The following is a 20,370-nucleotide window of genomic DNA, read 5'->3' on the forward strand; positions in this document are numbered from 1 at the left end:
GCTCAGCTGGAAACACGGGCTGCGGAGAAAAGGTGGTGGCTGCTGTGGTTTGTGGTGGGACACGGAGGTGGGAGCGGCACCCAGGGGTGGAAGAGGGCGTCTTGCCGGAGCCGAGGAAGGTCCGGGGCGAGACCCCGGGGAAGCCCGGCGCTCCCCAGCAGCACCCGGAATCCCCCCCCCCCGCGGTGTTCCTCGGACACCAGATTTGGGGCCCGATTTCTTAAAAAATGAATTTATTAGAAAAGACACAGCGCCAGGCAGAGCCCCACGCTCCCCCCAGCATCTCTCCGGCCCCCCCCAGGCAACTTCACCCCGACACCCCCCGCCCCACGCAGCCCCCGGTGCGGCCACGGCAGAAGGAGCTTCACTCAAATGGCCCCCCAGCCCCAAACCGCCATGGGGGAGGGCTCACCCCCCCCCAGCCTCCTCCCGTCCTCAGGCTCCAGTTCGGCTCTGGGTGGGATCAGATCATCCACTGGTCCTGATCCTGCTCTGCTCCCTCCATGTCCACCTGGGGAGGGGAAAGGTGTGAGACACACACACACACCCCCCCCCGCAAGCAGAGTGGGGCCCAGCAGCCAGCCCTTCCCAAAGGCAGGGAGGCCTGGGACCCCCCTGGGGTTCATCCTCGGCCTCCCCTGCATCAGACACCCCCCATTTAGGGGCTCAGTGGGGCAGGGACACGAGCCAGCGCTGCCCCCCCCCACCCTTTACCTCGTTAATCTCCCCGTCATCGGGAGACTCGTTATAATCGTTCATCTCATCCATGTCCTGCATGTCCTCGTCGTCCTCCGAGTCCTCTTCGCTGTCTTCATCGTCCTCGTCGTCCTCCTCCTCCTCCTCGTCGTAATGCTGCGGGTACGACAGCTTCAGTGCCCTGCCGCCCCCCCCCCCCCCTCCCCAACCTCACATGGGGATGGGGGGCCCCCGGTGCCCCCCATGAGCCCTCCCCCCACCTTGCAAGTGTCTGGGAGACCCCCTGTGCCCCCCATGAGCCCTCCCCCTGCCTCGCAAGGGGGTAGGGGACACCCTGTCATCCCCTCCCCCGGCCTCACAAGGGGCTGGAGGACCCCCCTGTCCCCCCCATGAGACTCCCCCACATCCAGCAAGGGGGTGGGGGACCCCCCATGTCCCCCACATGCACCTCGGACGCCGGCTTTCCGATGGGCACCAGGTTGTTGTCCTTCTCGGCGATGCTCTGGAGCTGGGGAGGGAAGTTGGGGAAGGGGGGGGGAGGTGAGCACCCCAACAGCTCCGTGACACCCCCAGTGCGGCTCCCCACTGGCAAACCGGCCCCTCCAGCACTCGCCCCGTTGCCTGATGTGGCCCCCCCTTCCCCCTGCCCGCGGTGTCCCCAGGGTGGGGGACAGGCAGGGAAGGGGAGGGTCGCTGGCACCAGAGCACCGGGGGTGGGGTGTCCCAGAGACACCTTCCCCCCCCCCCCCCACCCCGCTGCCTCGAGTGAGCTCAAACACAAAGATTTTTTCCGTTATTTTATAAAAGCGAGAACCCCGTTCCAAGGCGTCGGTTCAGGCAGATGAGCCGCAGCTAATTAAAGCTCAATTAAAATACTCCTGCACCCCCCCCCCCCCGCAGAGGGCCCCGGAGCCTCCCCCCGGCGCCGGGGGTTTAATTATTGATTGAAATTATTTTATTCCATTACAGTAATTTAATCACCGAGATTCCTTTTCTCACGTTTTAATCCAGCAGAGGTGTTTTTCCCCCATACTCCAGGGCTGGTGTAAGACCGTGACACCAGCTCACGCTCCCGGTGCCGGTGGATTCCCGGGATCAGAAATCTCCCCCCCCTCACCCCCCGGGAGAAGGTTAATTAATTAATTAGGAGTCTCGGTTCAGCACCAGGTCTTTAATTAACACACACACACCCCGACACACACCCCCCCAAATAACGGGGAGCTCCGGGAGCGGAGGGAAGGGTCCACAGAGGGCCGCGGGGACCCATCCCCGGCCTCGGGGCCCAGAACCCCCGCTCCCCCCGGCCCCGGTTCCCGTCCTCGGGGCCCACCCAGGCCTGGTGCTGCTGCTCCTGCTGCTGCAGCTCGGTCTCGTCCACGCAGGGCCGGTCGAGGTTGAACCACAGGGACTCGGTGACGCGGGGCAGCAGCGAGGGGAACAGCGTGGACATGGCGGGGGGGGGGACACCAGGAGCGGCACCCACCGCCACCGGCCGCCCACCCGGAAGTACAACCCCACCGGAAGCACTTGGCAGTGCACCCTCTCCCGGCCCCCCCCCGCACGGAGCATGCGCAGAGGGAACGGGTGCGCTGGGGCGAAGGGGCGTGGCTTTGTGCAATGGGGCGGGGCCTAGTTTTGATTGACAGCCGCGATCCCCCCGCCCCCAGCGCGTCCGACCCCGTGGGGGGGCATCTGGGAACTATGGGGGGAATGTGCCCCCCCCGGGGTGTATCTCTGACCCCCATGGGCTATCTGTGACCCCCACGGGGGGATATCTGCCCCCCCCAGGGCATCTGTGCCCTCCCCGGGAGGTATCTGTGACCCCCATGGGGTATCTCTGACCCACATGAGGGGATATTTGTCCCCCCCGGGGCATCTGTGACCCCCCCGGGAGGTATCTCTGACCCCCATGGGGTATCTCTGACCCACATGAGGGGATATTTGCTCCCCCCGGGGCATCTGTGACCCCCCCGGGAGGTATCTGTGACCCCCATGGGGTATCTCTGACCCTAATGAGGGGGGTACCTGCCCCTCTCGGGGCTTCTGTGACCCCCCCAGGGCATCTGTGACCCCTCCCCGGGGGATATCTGTGACCCTAATGGGGTGATATCTGCCCCCTGAGGCATCTGTGACCCCCCCCGGGGTATCTGTGACCCCAGTGGGGGGGTGCCTGCCCACCGGGGCATCTGTAAACTCCACCAGGGCATCTGTGACCCTCCTTGGAGGGTATCTGTCCCCCCCGCAGGGCAAGTGTCACCCCCTCGGAGAGTATCTGCCTCCCACCAGGGCATTTGTGACCCCCTGGGGGGTACCTGTGACCCATCGGGGGGGTACCAGTGACTCCCATGGGGATCTGTGACCCCCTCGGGGGGTATCTGCCCCCAACCAGGGTATCTGTGACCCCTCTGATGTGTACTTGTGACCCCAATAGGGGGGTTAATCTGTGACCCACATGGGGTATCTTCCCCCCCGGGGGCATCTGTGACCCCCACGGAGGGTATTTGCTCCCCCCCCGGGGCATTTGTGACCCCCAGGGGCATGTCTGCCCCCCCGTCATGTGTCACCCCAGAGGTATCTGCCCCTCCCTGGGGTACCTGCCCACCCCCAGTCTCTACCCCAGGGCTGTCTGCCCCCCGCCCCGGGGTATCTGTGACCCTGCCAGGGGGGTTTCTGCGACCCTAATGTGGCAGTGCGGGCCCCCGCAGGGCATCTGTGACCCCCCCCGGGGAATATCTGTGACCCCAAGTAGGGTATCTGCCCCTCCCAGGGCATCTGTCACCCCTCTGGAGCATCTGTGGCCCCCCAGCAGGGTATCTGTGACACCAATGGGGGGGTATCAGCCCCCACAAGGCATCTGTAATCCCCCCCCCGGGGCATCTGTGACCCTCCTTGGGGCATCTGTGAAACCCCTGGGGCATCTGAGCCCCGCCCTGGGGCTATCTGTGACACCAATGGACACCAATGGGGTGGTACCTGACCCCCCAGGGGTATCTGTGACTCGGGGGGGGGTATCCGTGACCCCCATGGAGGGTATTTGCCCCCCCCGGACTTCTGTAACCCCCCTGGGGCTATCTGTGACCCCCATGGGGGAGTACCTGCCCCCCCCCCCCCATCCTGGGGGGGCATCTCTTACTTAGTAGGTATCCCCACCCCCACCTCAGAGCATCCGTACCAAAGGGGGGGAACTTGCCCCTGGCCCCTCGGGGGGGGGGGGGGGGCATCTCCTACCCCAAAATGGGGGAACCTGCCCCCCCCCCCCCCCGGGGGTCATCCCTTACCCACTGGGGTAAGAGCATCACTGGGGTAAGAGCATCGGTGCTGGGAGGGGGGGGGTGGATCCTGCCTCGGGTGCCAGTGTCTGGGCGCGTGGCCACCCCCCCGCCGTGCCCCCCCCTCCCTCCACGGGCGGGAAGGACAAACACCCACCAGTGGATTTTGGCCGGCTCTGGCCCCCGCCCGGCGCCGGGCGGAGGGTCCCTGGCTCCGCGCGTGGCCGAGGACACACACACACACACACAGAGCTCACGGGGTGCCCCCCCCTCCCCGGGGTGCCCCGCGAGCTCTGCCCGTCCCGCCGTGCCCCAGCCACGTCCCGTGATCGGCGGCCAAGGGTTGCGCCGCCGCCGCGACCTTTGAGATGAGCCGCGCTCGCCACCCGCCACCCTCCACCCACCACCCACCCAGGTAAGCCCCGACCCCCCCCCCAACCCCCGCCATCACCCCCCACTCCGGTCACCCCGCCGGCGGTGCCGCCGTGCCAGCGGGGGATCCCACGGTGTGTGTGTGTGTGGGGGGGGGGGGGCATTTCGTGTCCCCAATGACCCTCCGTCGCCACCGGCAGGGCCATGGCTGCCATGTGGGTGCCGCTGGTGGTGCTGGCGGCATGGCTGGCCACCGTCACCGGCGCGGCGCGAGACTCGCTGCTCAACATCTGCATGGACGCCAAGCACCACAAGAAGCAGCCGGGACCCGAGGGGAAGCTCTACGGGCAGGTGCGTCCTCACCCCAGCGGTGCCACCCGCCGTGGGGTGCCACCCGCCGCCGTGTCACCAAAGTCCCGGTGGGGGTCTCCGTCAGCCGGAGCTCTGCCGGTGGGTGACGGCTGAACCCTGCTTTCGCCTGGCGCAGTGTGTCCTCTGGAAGGATAACGCCTGTTGCACCGCCAACACCAGTATGGAAGCCCACCAAGACCAGTCCTACCTTTACAACTTCAACTGGGACCACTGCGGGGCCATGCCGGAGAAGTGCAAGCGTCACTTCATCCAGGACACGTGTCTCTACGAGTGTTCCCCCAACCTGGGGCCATGGATCGACCAGGTGGGTGGACACACACCACCCCCCCCCCGCCCCGTCACCCGCTGGGGTTGGGGGTGAACTGGGGTGAACTGGGGTGAACTGGGGTGGCGGGGCAGGCGGACAACAGCTGGCGGAAGGAGCGGATCCTGCACGTGCCGCTGTGCCGGGAGGACTGCGAGCAGTGGTGGGAGGACTGCCAGGACGCTGTCACCTGCAAGGTCAACTGGCACAAGGGCTGGAACTGGACCACAGGTCAGTGATGGGGGGGGGGGGGGGGGGCGCGAAATGGGGACACCCCACCCACCCACCCACCCATGGTTGGACCCCCCTGTGGGTCCCCAGTCACACACCCCACCCCCGTCTGGCCACAGGGGATGTGGCTTTGTCACCCCCTCCCTGGTGAGGGGGCTGGGGGGGGTGAGGGTCCCCATGGAGGGGGGGGGTTGCCCACGGGGGGGGTGTGAGTGTTGCCATGGGGGGAGCAAGGGACCATATTGGAGGGGTGAGGATTGCCAGGGAGGCGGGTTTGAGGGTCCCCATCGTGGGGTGTGAGGGTCACCACGGGGGGGGGGGTTGGTGGTCCCCATGGAGGGAGGGTGGGGGTCCCCATGGAAGTGTGAGGGTCCCCATGGCGGGGTGTGAGGGTCACCATGGGGGGGGGGGTTGGTGGTCCCCATGGAAGGGTGAGGGTCCCCATGGCGGGGTGTGAGGGTCACCATGGGGGGGAGGTTGGTGGTCCCCATGGAAGTGTGAGGGTCCCCATGGCGGGGTGTGAGGGTCACCATGGGGGGGGGGGGGGGGGGTTGGTGGTCACCATGGAGGGAGGGTGGGGGTCCCCATGGAAGTGTGAGGGTCCCCATGGTGGGGTGTGAGGGTCACCATGGAGGGGGGGGTTGGTGGTCCCCATGGAAGGGTGCGGGTCCCCATGAGAGTGGGTTGAGGGTCCCCATGGGGGAGGGTGAGGATCCTCATTGTGGGGGGTGAGGGCCCCCATGGGTGGGGTTTGAGGGTCCCCCTGGGGGGTGCGAGTCCCCATGGGGGGGTGCTGTCCCTCGGTGTGTCACACCCTCCCCACCCCCGCCCGGCAAAGCCACCAGCAGGACCCACCAGAACCCTCAACTGCAGCGGGTCAACAACCCCCCCCGCCCCATCCCCAATCCCTTTACCCCACCTCACCCCCTATTCCCCCCACCCCCCGCCCCCCAGGCACCAACCAGTGTCCCCAAGGCGCCATGTGCCAGAAGTTCAAGTTCGTCTTCCCCACGCCGGCGGCCCTCTGTGAGCAGATCTGGTCCCACTCCTACCGCTACACCTCCCACCGCCGCGGCAGCGCCCGCTGCATCCAGATGTGGTTCGACCCCGTCCTGGGGAACCCCAACGTCGAAGTCGCCCGCTATTACGCCAACGCTGCCCCCCCGGCCTCCCCCGCCCCCCCGCTCCCCCTCCTGCTGGCCCTGCTGCCCCCCGTCCTGCTGGCATTGCTCTGAGCTGGAGGGGCTGCGGGGCAGGAGTGGGCAGGGGGGGTGTTCAGGATACCCTGGACCCCCCCATGGGGTGTCCCCAAGCTCCCCAAGCCGCTGTGTCCGTCCCTTCCCCCCCCCCAGCATGTGGCTGGTGAATAAATGCTCGTGCCCCACTCAGTGTCGGGCGGCTGTGGGGAGGTGGGATGGGGGGGGGGGCAGTGGGATAGGAGAGGGGACCTGTCTTTGGGGGATGACCCCCCCTTTATCCATACTGACCTCCCCTTTATCCTTACTGACCCGGGGGGACCCCCCCTTTATCCATACCAACCCCCCCTTTACCCACACCAACCCAACCAGGCTGCGTGGCATCACCCCCCCCGAACCTCCACAGCCAGCAAAGTGGGGGGCACGGGCCTCCCTGACACTGGGGCCCCCCAAGGCTGTCCCAAGTGGGGGGGGCTGTGGGGAGGAGTGGGCAATGGGGGTGTCTAGGCTGCCCTGGCCCCCCCGCCATGGGGTGTCCCCAAGCTCCCCAAGCCGCTCTGTCCTCCCCCCCCCCCCGGCATGTGGCTGGTGAATAAATGCTCCTGCCCCACTCGGTGTCGGGGGGCCGTGGGGGGGGTGGATGGGTTGAGTGGGGCAGCAGGATGGGAGGGGGGACCCATCGCCGGGGGTTCCCACCTTTACCCGTACTGGCCCACTGGGCTGCGTGACATCCCCCCCCCGCCATAGTGAGGGGCATGGGGCTCCCCGCCGCTGGGACCCCCCCGAGCTGGGGCCCAGGCTGTCCCGGGGCGGGGGGGGGGGGTGTTCTGCCGGGCCGGAGCCCTCCCGGCTGCCCCACATCCCATCTTGGGGGGCTCAGCTCAGCCCCCACGTCCCCATCTGTGCCCCACGGGGGGGGCCCCTGCCCCGGCATGGCGGGGCGTGGGGTGCCCTGCTCCAGGCAAGCAGCCCCCGGGCCATGGCGGGGGGGGGGGGTCGCCGGTTCTGGGACCCCTCGCAGCCCCCCCCGCCCGGTGCCCACCGGTCCCGGTGCCGACTCTTGCCCTCGGCCCGCCTCGCTCTCCCCGGGCCCCCCCCGGTACCTCTCGTTCCGACCCCAGAGCCCCTCCCGGTGCTTCCCTGGACCCCCCCTCTCCCCGTGCCTCTGGATCGCCCCCGCAGCCTCCCTCGTGTTCCTCCCAGTGTGGCCCCCCCCCCCGGCCCGGTACCTCTCGTTACCCCCCCGGTGCTCCCCCCCGATGTCCCCCTTGGTGCTCCCCCCGGTTTCCCCCGCCGTGCTCCCCCGGATGCTCCTCCCAATGTCCCCCCCGGCGCTCCCCCACTCCCCCGCCGGTACCCGCCGATGCTCTCCCCCCCCAGACCCCCCCGGTGGCCCCTCACTGCTCCCCCCGGACCCCCCGCGGTGCTCTCCCGGACCTCTCCGGGTGCCCGTCCCGGTGCCCCCCCCGGAGGGCCTCGGTGCCCATCCCGGTGCCCCCCCGCCCGATGTCCCCTCCGGTGCTCCCCCCGGTGCTCTCCCGGACCCCACCGTTGCCCCCTCGGTGCCCGCCCCCCGCTGCTCCTCCCGGAACCATCCGGGTGCTCATCCCGGTGCCCCCCGGTGCTCTCCCTGGTGCTCTCCCGGACCCCCCCGTTGCCCACCCCGGTGCTCCCCCCGCCGGTGCTCTGCTGGACGCCCCCGGTGCCCCCCCGGTACCCCCTTGTTGCTCCCCCGGAGTCCCCCGGTGCTCCCCCCGATGTCCCCCCGCTGCTCCCGCAAACCCCCTCCGGTCCCCCCGCGTTGCTCTCCCGGCCCCCCCCCGGGTGCCCCCCCCGGTCTCCCCCCCTTGTGTGCCCCCTCCCCTCCCGTTTCCCCCCGCCCCCCGGTGTTCCCGCCCCCCCGGTGTCCCCGCCCACCGCGGCGGGAGCGCGGCCCCGCGGCGCGGCCCCGGCGGAGCATGGCGGGCGCGGGGGGCGCGGGGGGCGCGGGGGGGGCGCCGCCGCCGCCGCCTCCCCCTCCCTGGTACCACCGGGACCTGAGCCGGGCCGCCGCCGAGGAGCTGCTGGCGCGGGCCGGGCGGGACGGCAGCTTCCTGGTGCGGGACAGCGAGAGCGTGGCGGGGGCCTACGCGCTCTGCCTGCTGTGAGTGCGGGGGGGCGGGGGGGGGGACGCGGGGAAGCCGGGGGGGGACACCGGAGGGGGCGGCGGAGGCGTCCCGGGAAGCATCGGGCAGTGGGAAAGGGGACACCGGGGGGCACTGGGGGTGTACCGGGGGAGCACCGACGACGTACTGGGGGGGACACCGGTGGGGGGACAGCGGGGGGGGACACGGGGAATCGGAGGGGACACCGGAGGGGGTGGCGGAGGCGTCCCGGGGAGCGTCGCGGGGGGGGGGAAAGGGGACACCGGGGGGCACCGGGGGTGTACCGGGGGGGCATTCGGGGGAGCACCGACGACGTACGGGGGGGGACACCGAGGGAACCGGGGGGAACACGGGAGGGGGTGGCGGGGAAGTCCCGGGGAGCATCGGGTGGGGGGAAAGGGGACACCGGGGGGCACTGGGGGTGTATCTGGGGGGGATCCGGGGGAGCACCGACGACGTACCGGGGAGGACATCCGGGGGGGACACCGGGGGAACCGGGGGGAACACGGGAGGGGGCGGCGGGGGCGTCCCGGGGAGCATCGGGCAGGGGGAAAGGCGACAGCGGGGGGCACTGGGGGCGTATGGGGAGAGCACCGACGACGTACTGGGGGGGACATCGGAGGGGGACACTGGAGGGGGCAGCGGGGGGGACACCGGGGAGCATCGGGTGGGGGGGAAAGGACACACCGCAGGGGGAAAGGGGACACCGGGTGGCACTGGGGATGTACTGGGGGGGATCCGGGGGAGCACCGACGATGTACCGGGGGGAAAACCGGGGGGACACACCGGGGGGGACACCATAGGGGGTGGCGGGGAAGTCCCGGGGAGCATCGGGTGGGGGGAAAGGGGACACCGGGGGGCACTGGGGGTGTACCGGGGAGGGATCCGGGGGAGCACTGATGACGTACCGGGGGGGACATCGGAGGGGGACACTGAAGGGGGCAGTGGGGGGGACACCGGGGAGCATTGGATGGGGGGAAAGGGGACACTGGGGGGGCACTGGAGGGGAGCACTGTGGGGGGGGATCCGGGGGAGCACCGATGACGTACCGGGGGGGACACTGGGGGCAACCAGGGGAAGGTCCTGGGGAGCATCGGGCTGGGGGAAAGGGGACACTGGGGAGGTACTGGAGGGGAGCACCCGGGGGGGGAGATCTGGGGGAGCACCGATGAGGTACCGGGGGGTCACCGGCAGAGGTCCAGGGAAGCACTGGGGGTGGGGGTCTGGGGGTCCATGGGAGAGGGGGGATCCTGGGGAGCCGCGGGGGGGGGCGTTTGGGGACACCAAGAGGGGGGGAGTGCTTGGGGGGGATCCAGGGAAGCATCGATGAGGTACCAGGGGACACCCAGAGAGGTCCAGGGGAGCACCGGGGGGGGGTCTGGGGAAGCACTGTCGGCACCGGGGGGGGCACTGGAGGGGAGCGGGTGGGGGGATCCGGGGAAGCACCGAGAAGGTATGGAGGGGGGTCACTGGGGGGGGCACCCAGAGAGGTCTGAGAGTCTGGGGGAGATCTGGGGGGCATGGGGGTGTCCAGGGGGGCACTGTTGGCACTGGAGGGGGAGGGCACCTGGAGAAGTCTGGGGAGCACTGGGGGGGGTCTGAGGAGAGCACTGGAGGACATGAGTGGGGTGTCCCGGGGGGGGCAGAGCGGGGGACACTGTCACCCAGAGGGCAGCAGGCAGAGGGGGGTTGTGTCTTGGGGGGGACACACTGGCCATGGGGGTCACCGGCACTAAGGTGGGGACCGGGCATGGGGGGGCAACGGGAAGGGGGGGCTGAGGCAGTGCTGGGAGTGGGGGTCTGGGGGGGCACAGGGAGACCTGGGGGGCACTGACGCTACTGGAGGGCTGGCACCCGCTCTGGGCTGGGTGGGGGTTCCAGGGGGCTGGGGCACCCACAGACGGGGGGGGTCCCAGGGGGGGGGTCCCAGCCCCTGCCCTCATGTCTGGCCGGGGGTCCTAATCCTGGGGGGGGGCTGGCTCTTTGTCTGTGGGTCACACTGGGGGGACTCGGTGGCTCCTGCGGCAACACCGGCTGGTGCCGGGACCACGGGTGGGTGCCAACAGCCCTGGGGGTCCCTGTGGTGGCCGTCCTGTGCGCGGTGACACCGGGATGGCGGCCGGGCCGTCCCCGTGGAGTAGAGCCCGTCCCCCCGGCCGTCCCCGGGGCCTCACCATCCCCTCGGTGCAGTGGCGGGGTGCCGGGGTGCTCCCGGGGTGCTCCCTGGCACCTTGATGTGGTTGGGGCGCGGTGAGGGCACCCTGAAATGAGCCTTTTCCGCTCCGTGCCAGCCCGCAGGCGCCGGTGGCCGCTGGCTTCCTACGGCAAAGGAGGGAGAAGCGGGAGCCGACCTGCCCTGGCCCTGGGCTGTGCCGCGTGCCGCGCCGGCGCAGGGCGTGCAGCCTCCGCGGTGGCACCGTCCTCCTTCCCCGGGGCCGGTGGCTCGTGCGGATTTGGTTTGCTGGCCACGCAGGCACAGGGTGGCTGTGGCCACTGGCTGCCTGCCGTCAAGCCGGGGTGGTGGGCGGCCCCGACGGCACGGCACGGGCAGAGCATGCCTCGCCCCTGTGGGTACCGGCACCCAACGGTGCCGGGGGGCACAGGGGGGCACACAGGTGGGTGCCGGGGGGTCTTGGTGCCATGGTAAGGGGGATGTGGCACTGGCGTCTCCCCCCTCCTGGCCCAGTGCCGGTGGTGGGAAAGTGGCATCCCCGCCGCGGGGCTGGCTCAGTGGCTGGTGTCCCCCCTGTGCCGCTGGCCCGGTGGGCTTGCTGGCTCGGTGCCGCCGGCCCGGTTGTGGGTGCTGCGTGGCTGTGGCGAGGGCCGGCACCCCGCCGCAAGCCGAAGCCCAGCACGGCGATGCCATGGTGGGCAGCTGCGCCAGACCCCACGGTGGCGAGGGGCGGTGGGGGTCCCTGGCCGGGCTGGGGGCAGGAGCGTGCCGCGGTGCCACCGAAGCCCCCTCGCCGGCGCTGGGGCGGCCGCTAGAAGCGGCGGCGGCCACCTAAAAATAGCTGTGGGGGCAGGAGGAGGAGGAGGAAAGGGAACTGCGCCGGGATCCCGGCAGCGCCGTCTTCCTTTAACCCTCCCGCCCACGCGCCGCGGCTGCTGCCGGCACCGGCACGGCGCACTGGGGCTTTGTTGGGGACAGTTGTGGCACACTGGGGCTTTGCCAGGGCTGGCCGTGGCACTCTGAGGCTTCACCGGGGACAGTCACGGCACACCGGGGTTTCACCAGGGCTTTGTTGGGGCTAGTTGTGGCCCACCGGGACTTAGCTGGGAACAGTCATGGCACACCGGGGCTTTGCCAGGGCTGACTGTGGCATACTGGGGCTTCACTGGGGACAGTTGTGGCATGCCAAGGTTTTGCTGGGGACAATTGTGGCACACCGGGGCTTTGCCGGGGACAGACGTGGCACACCAGAGCTTTGCCAGGGCTGGCCGTGGCACACCAGGGCTTTGTTGGGGACAGTTGTGGCACATGGGGGCTTTTGTCGGGGACAGTTGTGGCACGCCAGGGCTTTGCTGGGGACAGTGGTGGCACACCGGGACTTTGCCAGGGCTGATCGTGCCACATGGGGGCTTTGCCAGGGACATTCACGGTACACCGGGGCTTCGCTGGGGACAGTTGTGGCACGCCAAGGTTTTGCTGAGGACAGCTGTGGCACACGGCGGCTTTTGTCGGGGACAGTCACGGCACCCCGGGGCTTTGCTGGGGACAGTGGTGGCATGCAAAAGCTTTGCTGGGGACAGTCGTGGCACCCCGAGGCTTCACCAGGGCTGGCCCTGGCAAGCGGGGCTTTGTTGGGGACAGTCGTGGTACACCGGAGCTTTGCCAGAGCTGGCGGTGGCACGCTGGGGCTTCTCTGGGGACAGTCATGGCACCCTGGGGCTTGGCCAGGGCTGGTGGTGGCAGTCGGGGGATCACCGGGAGGGTCGTGGCACCCCGGGGGCTTTGCCAGGGTGGGCCACGGCACCTGGCGGTGGCGAGCGCTGGCGTCACTGGCTGGCCGTGGGGACGGTCCCCGCGTGGTGTCCCCCGGGAGGGTGGGGGGCCAGAGGCCCCGTCCCACTCTGCACCAGTTCATGGCGATGGCGGTGCTGGGGGGGTGCTGATGGAGAAGGCGGGGTGGGTGCCCCCCTCTCCGGGGTGGGTGCACAGGGGGGTCAAAACACCAGCTGGGGGGGGGCAGCCCCTCGGGGTGGTGCCTGGGAGGGGGGGCGGGCAGCCCCCTGGGGTGGTGGCTGTGGGGCTCCCTCCCCCCCCAGGCTGGGGTCACCTGCACTGACCCCTCTGCTGGGGGTCCCCATAGAGCCCCTCCCTGGGTTACCCATAGAGACCCCCCCCTGTGCTTCCCCTCCAGCTGGGGTCCCTCCTGTGCCCCCCCCCCCCACAGTTTGGGTTCCCCAAACCCTGTGCTGGGGTTCCCATCACCCCCCTGTCACCCCCCCATATGGGGTTCCTGCTCCAGAGACCCTGACTGTGCTCTAGGGCTCCCCACAGAGACCCCCTGTGCCCCCCCCAAGCTGGAGGGCTGTGCATCCCCCCCTGCCCCGTCCAATCCCCTGACCCCAGTTGGGGGGCTCCTATGGTGACCCCCCCAGAATCCTTTGAGTTGGTGACCCCCCAGATCCCTCAGTAGGGGTCTCCCATGGACCCCCTTGTCGTCGTCCCCCCCCTAACCCGGAGGTTTCCCATTCAGCTCCTCCCAGTTTGGGGGGTTCCCCATGGCCCCCCTCCCCCCCCATCCCCTGGCTGGGCATTGGGACCCCCCAGCGCAGCCCCGGTGCTGGGGGAGCGGGTGCTGTGCCCCCCGGGGTGCGATGCCAGCCATGGCGGGGGTGGGGGGGGGGGTCATGTCCACAGGTCGGGGGGGGCAGAAATGGGGGACCACCTTTTCGGAGCCCATGGGAGGGTGCTTGTGCTGTGCCCCCCCCGGCCCCCCGCCTCGCTGTGGGGCCAGGGGCTGGAGGGGCAGAAGTGATTGGGGTGGGGGACGGGGAGTGGGGGGGGCACTGGGGGATGTGGCACTAGGGGGTGGCACCAGGGCACTGTGGGGAGTGGGGGGACACTAGGGGACACGGCACTGTGGGGAGCGGGGTGGCACTGGGGGAGCCGTCACTATGGTAAGTGGGGTGGCACCAGGGAGCTGGCATTGCAGAGAGCAGGGTGACACCAGGGGACCTGCTGGCACCGGGGGACTTGACACTGTGAGGTGACACTGGGGGACCTGGTGATGTGGGGAGTGGGGTGGCACTGGGGGACCTGGCATCGCAGGGAGCAGGGTGACACCAGGGGACCTGGTGCTGTGGGGAGTGAGGTGGCACCAGGGGACATGGCACTGTGGGGTGGCACCAGGGGACTTGGCACTATGGGGTGGCACCAGGGGACCTGGCACCGCAGGGAGTGGCGTGGCACCAGGGGACATGGCACTGTCGGGAGTGGGGTGGCACCAGGGGACACAGCACTGTAAGGTGGCACTGGCGGACACATCACAAGTAGGGTGGCACCAGGGGACATGGCACTGTGGGGTGGCACCAGGGGACGTGGCACCACAGGGAGCAGGGTGGCATCAGAGGACCTGGCACTACGGAGAGCAGGGTGGCACTAGGGGACGTGGCACTGTGGGGTGGCACCGGGGGACACAGCACTGTGGGGAGTGGAGTGGCACCAGGGGACTTGGCACTGTGGGGTGACACCAGGGGACCTGGCACCACAGGGAGCGGGGTGGCATCAGGGAACCTGGCACCATGGGGAGTGGGGTGGCACCAGGGGACACGGCACTGTGGGGTGGCACTGGGGGACACGGCACTGTGGGGAGTGGAGTGGTACTGGGGGACACGGCACTGTGGGGTGGCACCAGGGGATCCAGCAGTTTGGGGAGCAAGATAGCACTGGGGGACCTGGCGCCGTGGGGTGACACTGGGGGACCTGGTGCTGTGGGGAGCGAGGTGGCACTGGTGGACCTGGCACTGTGGGGTGACACAGTGACACCAGGGGACCTGGCACTGCCAGGCAGGGCACCCCCTCCGGTGGCACAGGCAGAGTGGCAGGGGGACACTGCTCCCCCAGCCCCACGGGGGAATGCCACCGGCACAGGGGACGCCGCGGTGGGGCTGACAGGTGGCCCTGGCGCGGTGACAGCCACCTCTGTCTTCATGGTGACCTCCGGGAGCGCCGTGGCCGGGGGCCAGGCCGGGAGCCGCCGTCCCTGCTGCCATCCCTGCCGCTGTCACCCGGGGTGGGAGGTCTGGGGGCGCCGGGGGGTCCCTGTGCGATGGTGGGGACGGGCAGGGGACAGGCGTGGGGTCCTTGTCGCGCTCCCCACTCCCGCTGGCATCGGTGCCCCGTCTCTCAGCGCCGCCCGTCACCCCCAGCCCCGGGGTCGTGTCCCCGCTTCCGCTCGGCTGCCGTTGAAAAAGGAATTGTTTCCTGGCCTCCTGCCTGCCAGCTCCTGCCTCCTCCTGCCTGCCCCTGCCTCCTCCTGCCTGCCCCTGCCTGCTCCTGCCTCCTCCCGCCAGCTCCTGCCTGCTCTGCCTCCTCCTGCCTCCTCCTGCCTCCCCCTGCCTGCTCTGCCTCCTCCTGTCTCCTGCCTATCTCTGCCTGCCCCTGCCTCCTCCTGCCAGCTCCTGCCTGTCCCTGCCTACCCCTGCCTTCTCTGCCTGTCCCTGCCTCCTCCTGCCAGCTCCTGCCTGTCCCTGCCTGCTGTGCCTCCACCTGCCTCCCCATGCCTGCTCTGCCTCCTCCTGTCTCCTGCCTGTCTCTGCCTGCCCCTGCCTCCTCCTGCCTGCTCTGCCTCCTCCTGCCTGTCCCTGCCTCCTCCTGCCTGCTCCTGCCTGCTCCTGCCTACCATGCAGGCAGGGGATGGGCAGCAGGGACAGGATCCACGGCATGGCATGGGGCAGGCTGGAGGATGGCCCGGGGACAGGGGGGTGTTGATCGGGGGGTCCCTCTCGGAGCAAGCCGGGGGTCGCTCTGGGACCCCCAGCACCCCCGCCCTCCCCGGACCCCCAGCACCCTTCCCACAGGCATTTTCCCGTAGGAGCCGGGCTGAGACCCGGCAGCTCGTTACATGCCATGGGTGATGGTAGTACCAGAGCCGCGGGTGCTCGTGCCGGGCTGGTGACAGAGGGGTCCCACGGGAGGGGTGCCTGGTGTCCCCCTGGGGCTGGCGGGGGCTGTGCGGGGAGGTGAGGGGATGTGTGTCCCCCCCGGCACCCCCTGCCTGACCCCCCCCCCCGCCCCCCCCACTGCCCGCAGGTTCCAGAAGCACGTCCACACCTACCGCATCCTGCCCGACGAGGAGGAGTTCCTGGCCGTGCAGGTGGGCACTGTGTCCTGTCCCCCCCCCACAACCCACCGCCACACCAGCCACCCCCCAGCATCGCCACCGTGCCGTGAGTGTGCCCAGCTCCTGGCACAGCGTGGAAGGGCTCGGCATGGCCGCCGTGCCATGAGCGTGCCCAGCTCCTGGCATGGCTGGATGGTTTGGCATCGGCACTGTGCCGTGAGTGTGCCTGGCTCCCTGGCACGGTGTGGCAGGGCTTGGCATGGCCACCACGCCATGAGTGTGCCCGGCTCCTGGCATGGCTCGGCAGGGCTCGGATTCGGCACTGTGCCGTGAGTGTGCCCGGCTCCCCAGCTCTCGGTATGGCTAGAGGCTCAGATTCGGCACCGTGCCATGAGTGTGCCCGGCTATCTGGCACACCTGGAGGCTTGGCACGGCTCGGATTCGGCACTGTGCCGTGAGTGTTCCCGGCTCCCTGGCACGGCCAGAGGCTCAGCAGGGCTCAGATTCGGCACCGTGCCATGAGTGTGCCCGGCTATCTGGCACAACCTGATGGCTCGGCATGACCGCTGTGCCATGAGCGTGCCCGGCTCCCAGCATGGCATGGCAGAGCTCGGCGTGGCCACCGTGCCATGAGCGTGCCCGGCTCCCCAGCTCTCGGTATGGCCGGAGGCTCAGATTCGGCACCGTGCCATGAGTGTGCCTGGCTATCTGGCACACCTGGAGCCTTGGCACGGCTCGGATTCGGCACTGTGCTGTGAGTGTGCCCGGCTCCCACCATGGCATGGCAGGGCTCGGCATGGCCACCGTGCCATGAGCATACCCGGCTCCCCAGCTCTCGGCATGGCCAGAGGCTCAGATTCGGCACCGTGCCATGAGTGTACCCGGCTCCCGGTACAGCCTGATGGCTCGGCATGGCCACTGTGCCGTGAACGTGCCTGGCTCCTGGTACAGCCCGATGGCTTGGCATGGCCACCATGCCATGAGTGTACCCGGCTCCCGGTACTGCCTGATGGCTCGGCGTGGCCACCGTGCCGTGAACGTGCCCGGCTCCTGGTACAGCCCGATGGCTCGGCGTGGCCACCGTGCCGTGAGCGTGCCCGGCTCTCCAGCACGGCCGGGTGGCTCAGCCGGACTCAGCCTCGGCACCGGGCCATACGCGTGCCCGTCTCTCTGGCGCGGCTCGGATTGGGCTCTGTGCCACGCGCGTGCCCGGCTCCCGGCGTGGCCGGCGGCTCGGCAGCCCCATCTCGGCAGCCCCATCTGGGCCGTCCGGCGGCGCCGGGTATTTTTAGAGCAACAGAAGCCCCTTTGTGCCGGCCCGGCCGGCAGGAAAAAGCCGCCCCCGGGAGGGAGGAGGCCGAGGGATGGCGGCGGCTGCTGCCTGCGGCTGCCTGCGGCTGCCTGCACCCTGCCTGCACTCTGCCAGCCCTGCCGGCAGCCATGGCACCGCAGTGGGGTGCCACGTGCACCGAGCCCCACTCCCCACGGGACTCAGCCCCCCATCGTGCGTGGGGGGGTCCCTGCATGGGGGTCCCTGCGTGTGGGGGGATCCCTCCATGGGGGGGGATCCCTCCATATGAGGGGGGTCCCTGCATATGGGGGGCCCATGCACATGGGGGTCCATGCACGGGGCGGGGGGGAGGGGGATCCCTGCATGGGGTGATCCCTGTGTTGCGGGGGGGGTCCCCACATAGGGGGTCCCTGCACAGGGCGATCCCTGCATATGGGGGTGTCCCTGGATGGGGGAGTCTGTGCAAAGGGGGGATCCCTGCATGGGGTGGTACCTGTCTATGGGGGGGCCCATGCACATGGCGGGTCCGTGCATGGGGGGGGATCCCTGCATATGGGGGATCCCTGCATAGGGGGGAGTCCCTGCTTGGGGGGGGTCTCTGCATGGGGTGATCCCTGCGTTGGGGGGGTCCCTACATAGGGGGTCCCTGCAGGAGATGATGCTGGCTTATGGGGGGGGTGTCCCTGGATGGGGGGATCCGTGCAAAGGGGGGATCCCTGCAAAGGGGGGATCCCTGCGTGGGGTGGTACTTGCATGTGGGGGGCCCATGCGCATGGGGGTCTGTGCACAGGGCGGGGGGGCATCGGGGGCCCGTGCACATGGGGGTCTGTGCACAGGGCGGGGGGGCATCCCTGCATGAGTGATCCCTGCATGGGGGGGTCCATGCAAAGGGGGGGATCCCTGCACATGGGGAGTCCCTGCTTGGGGGGTCCCTGCATGGGGTGATCCCTGCGTTGGGGGGGGTCACTGCAGGGTGGGGATCCCTTGGCAGGGAGCGATCCCTGCACAGGGGTATCCCTGTACGGGCTGATCCCTGCACGGGGTGACCCCTGCATGGGGGGTGTGTGTGTGTGTGTGTGTCCCTGGGGAAGGGGGGGTCCCTGAGGAAGGAAGGGGAAGGTGTGGGTGCCCCCGTCGGCGGGCGCTGAGGCTGCCCGTGTCCCCGCAGACCTCGCAGGGGGTGCAGGTGAGACGGTTCCAGACGCTGAGCGAGCTCATCGCCCTGTACCTGCAGCCCAACCAGGGGCTGGTCTGCACCCTCCTCTTCCCAGTGGAGAGGGAGAAGGAGAAGGAGCCCGCCGAGGACAGGGACTATTCGGGTAGGGCAGGGTGACCCGGGGTGGGCTCCCCGGGACCCCCAGACCCTGCTGTCACCGACATCCCCCCCACCCCACCGCACGCCGTTGCAGATGGAGAGGACGACAAGCCACCTTTGCCGCCGCGTTCCGGCTCCACCAGCTTCTCCGGCACCTCTGTGGGGCTCAGCCCCACCGGCCTGGGGATGGAGGGGTCTGCGGAGAGGTGAGGGGTCCTGCCCTGTCCCCCCCTGCCCCGTCCCTGTCCCCGCCAGCTCCTCACACCCACCCCACCGGGCTCCCTCCCCACAGCACCAACGGGCTGAGCAGCATCTCCCACGAGTACCTGAGGGGCAGCTACACGCTGGACCTGGAGGCGGTGAAAGGGGGGGCCAGCAGCCTCCCCCACCTCAACAGGACCCTCGTCACCTCCTGCAAACGGCTGCACAGGTTGGTGCGAGGGGGGGTCGGGGGGCAGGGGGAGGGAGGGATGGAGGGAGGGACGGCGGCACCGGCCGCTGAGCCCGCTGCGTTCCGTGTCCCCAGTGAGGTGGACAAGGTGCTGGCGGGGCTGGAGATCCTCTCCAAGGTCTTCGACCAGCAGAGCTCCCCCATGGTCTCCAAAATCCTGCAGCAGGTGAGGGGGGGGTGCGGGACGACACATGGGGACGTGGTGATGACACCCCTTCCACCCCCACCCCCCCACCCTGGGGATTGTGCCCACGGACCCGCCACGGGGACATGGGGGTGGTGGGGAAGGCAATGGAGGGACACCCACGTGGGATCCAGGGGTCCCATCCCGTCCCATCCCACAGTGTTGGGGGGGGTCCTGCCCCTCTGGGGGCTGGGGTGGATCCAGGGGTCCCATCCTGCCCCATCCCACGGTGCTGGGGGGGTCCTGCCCCTCTAGGGTGCTCGGGGGGGATCTGGGGGTCCCATCCTGCCCTGTCCCACGGTGCTGGGATGGGGGGTCCTGCCCTTTCTGGGGGCTGGGATGGGTTCAGGGGTCCCATCCTGCTGTGTCTCGACCTGTGCCCGGGTGCTGGGGGGGTCCTGCCCCTGTGAGAATCAAGGATGGATCCAGGGGTCCCATCCTGCTCCGTCCCACGGTGCTGGGGGGGTCCTGCCCCTCTGGGGGCTGGGATGGATCCCAGGGTCCCATCCTGCCCCATCACACGGTGCTGGGGGCTGGAAGGGACCTGGGGGTCCCATCTCTTGGTGCTGGGGGGGTTGATCCTGCCCCTCCGGGTATCAGGGATGGATCTGGGGGTCCTGTCCTGCCCCGACCCAGGGTGCTGTGGGTGGTGGTCCTGTCCTGCTCCTTGGCGCGCTGTGGGTGGGGGTCCCGTCCTCCCCCTTGGGGGGGGGGCTGGGTGGGTCTAGGGGTCCCGTCCTACCTCTTGGGGTGCTGGGTGGGCTGGGGGTCCCATCCTGCCCCTCGGGGGTGCTGGGTGGGCTGGGGGTCCGGTCCTGTCCTCGGGGTGCTGCGGGGGGGTGGGGGTCCCATCACGCCCCTCGGGGTGCCGTGGGGGTGTCGGTGGCAGTGGGTGACGGTGGGTGACATGCCGGGCGCAGGTGGCAGGGCAGAGTGTGGTGCTGGGGGGGTGGGTGTCCCGTTGCGCCCCTCGGGGTGCCGTGGGGGGGTCGGTGGGTGACGGTGGGTGACGGTGGGTGACACGCTGGGTGCAGGCGGCGGGGCAGAGCGGGGAGCAGGAGCTGGAGAACCTCGTGCTGAAGCTCTCGGTGCTGAAGGATTTTCTTGCCAGCATTGAGAAGAAGGTGGGGGGGGGGGACACACCTGGGGGGGGGGACACACACCTAGGGTGGGGGGGCTGGGGGCAGGGGGGGTCCTGCTGGGGGGGCTCTGCACAATCTGGGTGGTGCTGGAGCTAAAATGAGCTGCCTGGG

General features: G+C 69.9%; 3 protein-coding genes across 3 annotated transcripts in view; 2 read left to right on the forward strand and 1 right to left on the reverse strand.

The window, feature by feature from the left end:
* Positions 1-207: 207 nt before the first annotated feature.
* Positions 208-2,252, reverse strand: ANAPC15 (anaphase promoting complex subunit 15). The gene is made up of 4 exons (XM_074573002.1): positions 2,027-2,252; positions 1,145-1,204; positions 715-852; positions 208-511 (listed from the first exon to the last, which is right to left on the reverse strand). Exons 1-4 carry the CDS (start codon positions 2,144-2,146, stop codon positions 464-466), a joined length of 366 nt encoding a protein of 121 aa, XP_074429103.1. The 5' UTR covers positions 2,147-2,252; the 3' UTR covers positions 208-463.
* A 1,923-nt stretch (positions 2,253-4,175) lies between these two features.
* Positions 4,176-6,622, forward strand: LOC141737983 (folate receptor gamma-like). The gene is made up of 5 exons (XM_074573003.1): positions 4,176-4,380; positions 4,538-4,688; positions 4,825-5,013; positions 5,109-5,244; positions 6,199-6,622. The coding sequence occupies exons 1-5, from the start codon at positions 4,334-4,336 to the stop codon at positions 6,477-6,479; spliced, it is 804 nt and encodes a 267-aa protein (XP_074429104.1). The 5' UTR covers positions 4,176-4,333; the 3' UTR covers positions 6,480-6,622.
* A 1,755-nt stretch (positions 6,623-8,377) lies between these two features.
* The window catches only part of INPPL1 (inositol polyphosphate phosphatase like 1), a 29,744-nt gene continuing 17,751 nt past the window's right edge, over positions 8,378-20,370 (forward strand). Inside the window, 7 exon segments of the mRNA XM_074572204.1 lie at positions 8,378-8,583; positions 15,846-15,909; positions 18,336-18,486; positions 18,577-18,688; positions 18,775-18,912; positions 19,009-19,099; positions 20,152-20,241. Of these exon segments, the coding sequence (XP_074428305.1) occupies positions 8,399-8,583; positions 15,846-15,909; positions 18,336-18,486; positions 18,577-18,688; positions 18,775-18,912; positions 19,009-19,099; positions 20,152-20,241 (831 nt within the window). The 5' untranslated portion in view covers positions 8,378-8,398.

This window comes from Larus michahellis, chromosome 1 (assembly GCF_964199755.1).
Source record: "Larus michahellis chromosome 1, bLarMic1.1, whole genome shotgun sequence".
Classification (NCBI taxonomy): Eukaryota; Metazoa; Chordata; class Aves; order Charadriiformes; family Laridae; genus Larus; species Larus michahellis.